At 44.0% G+C, this 10060-nt stretch overlaps 1 protein-coding gene across 4 annotated transcripts in view; it reads right to left on the bottom strand.

The window, feature by feature from the left end:
• Positions 1-441: 441 nt before the first annotated feature.
• LOC122544690 (GA-binding protein subunit beta-1-like) overlaps positions 442-10060 on the bottom strand; it is a 55881-nt gene continuing 46262 nt past the window's right edge. For all 4 annotated transcript variants that reach the window (XM_043683970.1, XM_043683969.1, XM_043683972.1 and 1 more), the window contains one exon: positions 442-5966. In XM_043683970.1, the coding sequence (XP_043539905.1) occupies positions 5664-5966 (303 nt within the window). In that variant the 3' untranslated portion in view covers positions 442-5663. The remainder of the gene's footprint in view (positions 5967-10060) is intronic.

The following is a 10060-nucleotide window of genomic DNA, read 5'->3' as shown; positions in this document are numbered from 1 at the left end:
TCCCAGCGGTAAGGGAGTCCAGAACCAGGGATCAAGTCAACTTTTAGGACTGAGATGGAGAGAAATTTATTCACCCAGAGAGGTGAGTCTGTGGAATTCACTATCACAGAAAGCTGTCAATGTCAAAACATTGTATGACTTTGCTATTCCCCCTGCAGCGTCAGAGGCTGAGGGGTGATTCTAAAATATAAAAATCACGAGGGGCATAGATAGGGTACGTAGACCAAGGTCTTTTCCCTGGGGTGGTGGGGGAAGTCCAAAACTAGAGGGCATAAGTTTAAGATGAGAAAGGGGAACAACTTAAAAGGGACCTGAGGGGCAGCTTTTTCATGCAGAGGGTGGTGCATGTCTGAAACGAGCTGCCTGAGGAAGTGGTGGAGGCTGGTACAAATACCACATTTAAAAGGCATATGGATGGATAAATGAATAGGAAGGGTTTAGAGGGAAATGAGCCAAATGCTGTGACTAGTTTAATTTAGTATACTTGATTGGCATGGACGAGTTGGACAGAAGGGTGTGCATCTATCCTGTACATTCCTATTACTCGAGTTCAAGACGATGTGGGGGTGCTGGTGTTGGACTGGAGTGGACAAGGTCGACGCCAGGTTATGGTCCATCAGATTTATTCGAATTCGCAAGCTTTTGGAGTGCTGCTCCTTCATCAGGTAAAGTGGAGCAGTGTTCGGAAAGCTTGTTGGACTATAACCTGGTGTTATGTGACTGCTGACCGATTTAAAGGAGGACATAGCACTTGGGGCTAAAGTAATCAAAAAGGATGTGGGGTGAAATGCAGAAACAGGCTGTTGAGTTGGGTGATCGGCCTTGCATACCCTGAATAGTGGAGCAGGCTCAGAGGGTCAAATGGCCGACTCCTGCCCCTATATCTCTCCTTTCCCCCCTATGTTATTGTTGCAGGTGCCAATCACTTAGACATGAGAATGAGGAAATATTTACTCACTCAAGAGGGTGGTCGGCCTGCGGACGCTGGCTCTGTACATTCAAGAAAAATGTTGACAGTTTTTTAGGTATGGAGAAAGAACGGGAATATGGCATTCAGACAGGAGATCCAACCATGATTGCCTTGGAGTAGTGGAGCAAATGTGAAGGGGCAAATGGTCTGCTCCTACTTTCTTGATTTGATGGAGAGGTTATAGATCACTGGCTGCAAAAGCATCACACCCAATCCTGATTGAGTTTTTTTTTTGTTGGGCTACCGAATTAAAGGTTAGGGGACCAGGAAGGTGGAGCTAAGACAATTCAAACTAAATGGGACAACAGGCCCAAGGCGCTGAATGGTATCCATCAGAAGCTAACTGCTGTCCAAATAGCAACACTATCATGCACATCAACAGTTCTACTCTTGAACAGCCTCCCTCTGTGCTGTGTTGTTCCACGATTCCACACTGCTCAGCTTTTCACCATAAGGTTCTTTAACTGCATCTCCCTCCAGTCACTGTTAGCTCAGCTGGCTCCTAAAGTTGGAGTACCTCGTATAAAAGATTTAGGATTCATATACAAATGACCCTTTCAGCACAAAGAGACATGTGGCTTAGCAGAAAATGGCAGACAACGTGCAGAGTTAATGGAGAGAAAAACCGACAAGATCACCATCTCAGAGTTAGGATTCAATCAAGAGAGATCGAGAGCAAAAAGAGAATAAACAAAATTAACTGATACAGAAAAAGCATGCAAAGGAGGGTGCGAGGAAATGAAAAGCCCACAGCTGCCACAGAATATACTAGCTGTACCAGGACCAGCACACAGCTGCAAACAAATGGGTTGGAGAAAGTCGAGTTCTTTCAATACCGTATCAACATAAGAAAATAGGAGTAAACCATTCAGCGCCTCCAGCCTGCTTCATCATTCAAGATCAAGGCTGACCCAATCATTCCCTGAAACTCACTTTTCTGTCTGCCCCTAACTCTGTAGAAAATCAAAAATCTGTCTGCACCTCTGCCACTATCTCAGAATAAACTCTCCAACTCATCCTACCCAAAGTGCTCTGCACTTCCATGTCACACAACATGGTGGTAAATAGTTTAAATTCTGTGAAGCCACAGAGCAGTCACATGAATGTGGGTTGTCTGCCTTTCCCCAGCAACCAATTCAGAGCAAGACTGAGACCCATTGCACTGATCTATTATTCACAACTCTACACAGATTGATTTCTTGCCAGCTCCCAGAGCCCATTAATACTCAATCTAGTCTCTGTTTTGGTTTCCCAGAGGTTGGGTGAAGAATTGTTAGGACCAATTTGTTGGGGGGGGGCAAGGGAGGAATGAGACAAACAAAAAACGCTGATATTTTTCTAGAGACAACACGTTTAAAAGAGTTACAGAAAATGTTTAAACAACTTATGTTACATCACTGATTGGTAAGTACCAAAAGTCAAGAAGTGGAAAGCATAATTACACAAGTAACCAAGTAGGAACCCCACTTTACTGCAAGTAACACGGCCCACCCCCCCAGAGCGAGTGTGGGACAAGTAAGTGCAGAATGGTCCATGTGACAGTGAGCCAGAAGCCATCTGCTGTTTAATTTCAGTCAGGCAAGGAGGCGGTTTGAATGAGTAGGAAAATTAGATGATCATAACCCAGAAAGACTGTTTGCAAAAGGGCAGCTGCTCAACAAGCAGATAATCTTATAGAAAATGTCCAGCGTTTGATGTAATTTAAAGAGGAAAAAAAAATACACAAACACAGAGTTATGGCCAGCTTCGTGCCTGGAGTTTGGGGAAGTCAGTGACCCCTCCAAATGAAGATTATAATCTGTAAATTCAAATACTGGGACAACATTGAAGCAATAGCAGAAGACAGGATGAAGCAATATGCTGGCATTTGTTTTTACTTTCACCAGTGACTTGCATAGACAGCCATCTTAAGCGACCTTAAAGCCATTTTGAACAACACTGCACCCATTTCATTCGAGTTTACTGATGCCAGGCGTGCCAGCCATTATGAAAACCCTGACGGCTGTTTTGAAATGACCCACTGTGCTCTTCAACAGGACATTACAACTTCCACGTGACCAGACTACCATAAATCACAAGACGACCCTAAATACACATCCGAAGAGAAGACACCTTTTTAAAACGGTGCTTTAATATAACCAATTGCGTAAACTGAATATTCAGTTGTAAAATAACTATGAGGCACAACCTTAGACAACAGTAAAAATGATTTAAAAAATACAAATTTCTTCTTTAAATATAAAAAAGGGTCGAGAAAATTATGCGAGACCCTGGCTGTACAGCTAATGCACAATGCAGCTGTAAATGAGAAAAGCAAACCTGTCCACAGGAAGGTTCATTAGAAAATAAATCTATTAAAAATGTGATCACCTTCTGAAATATAAATGAAAGGACACCAAAGCAACAAGGTGTTTGAAGTGCAGTTGTTACGTAGGCAAGGTATTGTATAGGAAGTGCTCTCCACCATGTCTCAGACACAATTAAATGCTGCATAAATGACCACCTTTTCATCACCAAGTTATGTCGTTTGACAATCTCAACTCAATTGATGCTCTTCAGATCTCACTTTACAGACCAGCTTCAGTTAAAAGGAGACACTGGGAAGCAAACAGAGATTTCCCCCTCTGCTACTCATTTATGCCAGGGGAATTATCACACAAACATCACTCATATCCAAGTGCCTCATGAGCAAAGAGGCCATATCTGTGCAGGACCAGCTGTGATTTTTTGGCATACAGTTCCAAATAGCAGGGCACCAGAATGAAGCCACATCCTGTCCCTGATCAACATCCAGGCATCTAACTGGATTGAAGGCCCACATAAGACTTGGTATTTACCTTCAAATTATCAGGTAACTTCAAGTCTATGTTTCAAAAGAGTAAAGGGGAAAGTTACTAATAAATTCTAACATCTGCCCACAGAGGGGACCTACTTCGGCAATAAAGCAAACTTGATTTATATGAAGGGATACTGACAAAACTGATCTAAACTTTAGGTCTTTGAACCTGGAGTTTCGGGTCCTTGGACTCTAGTGATGTGGCTGTTGTTGGACCGAGTACAAATCCAACAGGTCTCATTTTAATTGGGATCAAGGAAGACAAAATGCTCAAGGTGGATATATCAGCCGCTTTCTCATTGAGGGTTCACCAGCCCTTTGAACTGTTCAGGAGTCTTCGGGGAGAAAAAAAGATTATCTTCCTGAAAATTTGCTGCAGCAACAGCTGGGGGAAGAATCACAGGAGTTTAAAAAACACCATGATGCACTTGTTTCATTTACTTTGACCATCTTTGTTAATTAATTATGCAAAATCTTGGAGATGCTGGTAAAATAAAGGGTGTTATAAACAAGAAGAGAAAACGTTTTGCAAGATGCCTGGGCACTTCTGCCAATTCCAAGGCCATGTGATGGAACCCTCCACAGCCAGAATAGAACCTTCTGAAGCTTCAAATTAAACTGGAACACTGAAAACAGAATGGGGGAACGGGTTGAAGAGGTGACATTTCAATCTTAGACTTTGTTTCAATCTCTTCTGAAATGAAACATCCAAAATGGTTGAAAACCCCTGAAATGCTGACAACTAAGGAGTGGTCAGCACCTTTATCTTTGAACGTTGCCTCCATAACAAGTTACTGCACTTCAGAGCAGTTCGCTGCAGGCGAAATGCTTTGTGGCATTTCTGAGCAATGTGAGAAGGTGCTAAATGAATGCAAATCTTCATAGACTCTGAAGGTCAGCAGCAAACAGCAAACTCCCTGTCTACCTACTGACAGAAGTTCAGAGGGGAAATTTACATCTGTCAGAAAGATACCTCTGCGGGAATACAGACAAAGGAATTGGTACATAATAATACCAAATAATATTACCAAACAATTTTTTAAAAGTCTCTATTAGTGGACTCGCTTTGCCCCCACGCTGCTCACAAACTTAAAATATTCTCTTTACCAGGTGAATAACTGATTGCATATTGCAGTGTGGGAAATTCTCACAGTTCAAAATAATTTAAAATTACCCATAGGAAGATTTTGCACTGTTTGTTTCTTTCTCCGTATTCAAGGCAAAAGGACTCTACTACATATTTTTTTTTTGAAATTATTAAAATGCAGACATAACATCGATGGCCTAGAGAAGACATACACCAAGAGGTCATGGTGCCTAGGCGTGTGGATGTATTAAGTTGCAGGGCCAGCGTCATTTCGCCAGCCTTGCCTCTCGGTGCTTTCGCAGCAGAAACAAAACAACGTTGACGTTGAAGCCGTTTAATTTCCATCCTTCCCTCTTTTCACTTCCCACCAAACCCCTGCAGTCAAAACCATAACCCCAATGGAGTTCAAGCTGCTGGATATTCTCCTGCTTGGACGTGAATTGGAGTATCTGGATTCTAACAACGCACTTAGCAACACCCAACATCCTCCCATCGCTCCCCATTTTCTGAAAATCCAGGGGGAAAAAATTGTACCTGCTAGCGTTCAAAGGTTTCCTGGTGTCGAGTTCCAAGAGGAATTCTTGTGCAATCATAAAGTGATCGTCTGTGTGTGGGGTGTGGCAGTGACCAACAGCTTGCCCCCGAGCTGTACTTGACTTGTGCGCACAAACACAGGCGCATCAAATTTGACAAACAAAATGCATCAGGGAGAAGGTTTTGAAGGTTGGTGTTGTGGGGGATGGGGAAGTGGGGGCGCTGAGAGGGAGATTTTACGAAGTCACTGTTTCTGTCGCCATGTCAGTAGGCTGTTCCATTGTTTCCACCGTGGTCTCAGGACCTTCCAGCTCTGCTGCCATAGTGATCACCGTGCCAGTGCCATCATCTGTGACCTCCTCTACAACAGTGATCTCCTCAGCTGTGGTGTGGAGCCTTGCAATAGCCTCCAGTCTCATGCGGTACTCCTCTGCTTCCTGTTCCTTCTTCATCAGCTGCTGCCGGTACTCCTGAGCTTTCCGGTTTGCTTCGTGGAGCTGCTTTTGAAGTAGTTCCCTCTCCAAGCAGTCATTCGTGTCCTGAAACAAGAGACCGTCAATAGTAGCGGTGACATTCAGTCCCTCAACCACTGAAGCACAGTGGCAGCAATTTGCACCATGTACTGCAGCAACTCAGCAAGGCTGCTTGGTCAGCACCTCCCAAACCTGCGCCCTCTCTCGTCTGCAAGGTCAAGGGTAAGAGATGCATGCAAAACTATTACTGCAAGTTCCCCTCTGAGCCACACATTATCTTGACTTGGAACTATAAACTAGCCGTTTCTTTGCTGTGGCTGGGTTAAAATCCTGGAACTCCTTCCCTAACACAGGGGAGGGGAGGCGATGGCGTAGTGGTACTAATCGCTGGACGATTAATCCAGAGATCCAGATAACATTCTGGGGACCCGGGCTCAAATCCCACTGTGGCAGATGGTGGAAATGGAATTCAACAAAACATCTAGAACTAAGAATCTAACAATGACCATGAATCCATTGCTGACTGTCAGAAAGCCCTTCCGGTTCACTAATATCCTTTAGGAAAGGAAACTGCCATCCTAACCTGGTCTGGCCTATATGGGTCCGCAGGCCCACAGTCAATGTGGTTGCCCTTAACTGCCCTCTGGGCAATTAGGGATGGGCAATAAGTGCTGCTTGGACAGTGACACCCTCATCCTGTGACTTAATAAAGAAAAAACCCTGCACCATCTTTTTTGGGGGGTGGGGGGGGGAGCGGGAAGAGAGAAAATGAGAGACTTACAATATATGGACTGCAGCAATTCAAGGCAGCTCACCACTGCCTTCACAAGGGGTAATTATGGATGGGGGATAATTGGTGGCCTTGAAAAAGATGTAAGTGAATGATTTCCCCAAGTTATTTTCTTAGAGAGCAAGAGAGCAAGCAATAAAGCGACAGCGAGACTGGGACATGCCAATGGGATTTTAGGAGTGAATCAATAAGACTTGGTTTCATCTTCCCTTTATCCATACATGTCATGACCTGCACCTGCTGCTTTTAATGTCAACGCCTGTAGAGCTTCTTAAAAAAGAGTAATTTCGGGAGATCCAAGATGGCAGCGACTCAGCAAGTCTGAGTCTATAGTGCTCCTCCCAATACCTAGGCAAAGTGGGCCACCCTCCTCCACCACACTCACCAAATCAATTAAAAATAGTTTTTACTTAATGTAATTAGTGGTTTGGTACTAAATTTAAACAGTTGTCTCCTGTAAAAATGACTATGGGGAAAAGGAGCCCGCAGTTCTCAGCAGGCAGGAGCCCCTCCCCCACCCTCCCCAGCTGCGACATCCGCAGCCGTCCCGGGGGGCTTACCTATGGTGGCGAGCCTCGTGGAAATAACTCGATGCAAAGATCGATGCTTTCATTGAAGAGTCCCGAAGTCGATGGAATTCATTCTCGGCCGCGCTACAAAAGCACAGCCAAGACATCGAAGAAATTGAATGCCGAGTCGGAGGGGCGGAGCTAAAGGCCGCGACCTCAGAGGCCATTGCAGAATCGGCCGTGGATTGGGTCCGGACTCTTGAGCAGCAAGTCCAGGCCTTAGAGAATCACACTGACGACCTTGATTCTCGAGATCGTCGAAAAAATATTCGTTTGCTGGGCCTTCCCGAACGGGAAGGAGGCGGCCAACTTACAAGGTTCCTTGAACAGTGGCTTCCGCAGTTATTGAATCTGGAGGCTGGATCAGGCCAGGTAAGGGTGGAACGGGCCTACCAGGCTGCAATACACGGGCCCGGCTCGAACCAGCACTCCTGCCCAGTCCTGTTAGGGCTGCAGAGCTATAAGGTGAGGCAGATGCTCTTGGAAACCTCCAGAAATCTTGGGAAAGATCCCCAAGCCATGACTTATAAAGGATCCAAGATTATGTTATTTCAGGACTTTTCCTCAGCTCTGGTCCGAAAGAGGACGGCGTTTGATGAAGCAAAGAAGCGAATAAGGGATTTAAACATTCAATACTCCTTGCGCTACCCAGCTATACTACGCCATGAAGGGTCAGTGTATAACTTCAGATCACCGGAGAAGGCCAAGGAACTTTTGGACTCTCTTAAACAAATTATAAGAGTTAATTGATGTTGTTTTGCCCTACCCCCACCCCGGTTTACCCGCTTTTTTCTTTCCTTTCATTACCTTACTGTTTAATATTATCTCCGGGGGGTGGGAAGAAGGGTTTATTTATTCATCCTTTACTTAGCGATTTTCTTTCCCCCCTTTTATATATAAAAATATATATATGGGCCAGGGGGTCTAGTTAATGTTGGTGGGGGGAGGTGGTTACCTTATTCTATTTTACCGCTGTCTCTAGGAGTGGGGTTGTTTTCCCTTGTTATTTTGTATTATTATATTTAATTATTACTTGTTGTGGTTGTAATTTTATAGTTATATATGTATTTACATGGTATTAACATTACCAAATATATCCAGCGAGCATGTATATCACTGCTCAATTTATGTGTTATCTGTTGGGTTTTTTTTCTCTTGAATAATGTAAGAATTTTAATGATACAACTAACCAGAGTGTAAGTTAGATGAGTAGTTAGTTGAGTTTTGTCTTTTTCTTCCTCTTGGTATTTCTTTTTTTCTTGTTTGATAGATTTTGGTTATCATTTATTTAAGATTTAACTGTATGTCAATGTTTATACTTGGTTTTTTTTTAAGTTTTCTTTTGTAAATTTGTAAAAACATGTTAAATTTTCAGTAAAAATATCTATAAAAAAAGAGTAATTACATAACTGTTTGACAAACAGTACTTCCCTTTCCATAAATGAAAATTAAACTTCAAAACTGTGGGTCAAATGCCCTTTCCAACTGCATTTTTTCTGTCATAGGAGAGTCCAATTGTTACTCTGATTTTGATCAGAGTATTTGTGAAAGCAATCTGCAAAGAGCATTTAGATTACTTACAGTGTGGAAACAGGCCCTTCGGCCCAACAAGTCCACACCGACAAGCTGAAGCACACCCACCCAGACCCATTCCCCTACATTTACCCCTGCACCTAACAATATGGGCAATTTTAGCGTAGCCAATTCACCTAACCTGCACATTTTTGGACTGTGGGAGGAAACCGGAGCACCCGGAGGAAACCCACGCAGACACGGGGAAAATGATTGTGTGGAGTTTGCACAGTCCCCTGAGGCGGGAATTGAACCCGCGTCTCTGGCGCTGTGAGGCAGCAGTGCTAACTACTGTGCCACCGTAACACCCAGCATTATTTTTCAGAACAACCCATTTTCTCTACAACATAGACCAAATCCTTGTCATCGTGGGGGATAGACACATGGAATTCCCATGGATAACAGAAATTGAGGATACTCCCACCCTGTAACTTTATCATACTCTGACCAATAAAGGAAAGCATACCAAACACTTTCTTCACTATCCTATCTACCTGCTACTCCACTTTCAAGGAGCTATGAACCTGCACTCCAAGGTCTCTTTGTTCAGCAACACTCCCTAGGACCTTACTATTAAGTGTATATGTCCTGCTAAGATTTGCTTTCCCAAAATGCAGCACCTCACATTTATCTGAATTAAACTCCATCTGCCACTTCTCAGCCCATTGGCCATTTACAAGGCTGTTGCCAGGGTTGGAGGATTTGAGCTCGAGGGAGAGGCTGAACAGGCTGGGGCTATTTTCCCTGCAGCGTCGGAAGCGGAAGATTGACCTTATAGAGGTTGACAAAATTATGAGGGGCATGGATAGGGTAAATAGGCAAAGTCTTTTCCCTGGGGTCAGGGAGTCCAGAACTAGAGGGCATAGGTTTTGAGTGTGAGGGGAAAGATATAAAAGAAAGTTATGGGGCAACTTTTTCACGCAGAGGGTGATACGTGTATGGAATGAGCTGCCAGAGGAAATGGTGGAGGCTGCTACAATTGCAACATTTAAGAGGCATTTGAATGGGTATATGAATAGAAAGGATTTGGATGGATATGGGCTGGGTGCTGGCAGGTGGGACCAGATTGGGTTGGGATATCTGGTCGACATGGACGGGGTTGGACAGAAAGGTCTGTTTCTGTGCTGTACAACTCTATGACTGCATGGTGAGAATGGACAGGTTCACGAGGGAAAAAGAAAAATTTAGGGTCACCTTTGTGATAGCGCGGATCTGCAGACACTAAGGAG

The sequence above is a fragment of the Chiloscyllium plagiosum genome, chromosome 51 (genome assembly GCF_004010195.1).
Source record: "Chiloscyllium plagiosum isolate BGI_BamShark_2017 chromosome 51, ASM401019v2, whole genome shotgun sequence".
NCBI classification, from domain to species: domain Eukaryota; kingdom Metazoa; phylum Chordata; class Chondrichthyes; order Orectolobiformes; family Hemiscylliidae; genus Chiloscyllium; species Chiloscyllium plagiosum.
Note: the sequence above shows the minus strand (reverse complement) of the source record. Positions and strands in the feature narration are given on the sequence as shown.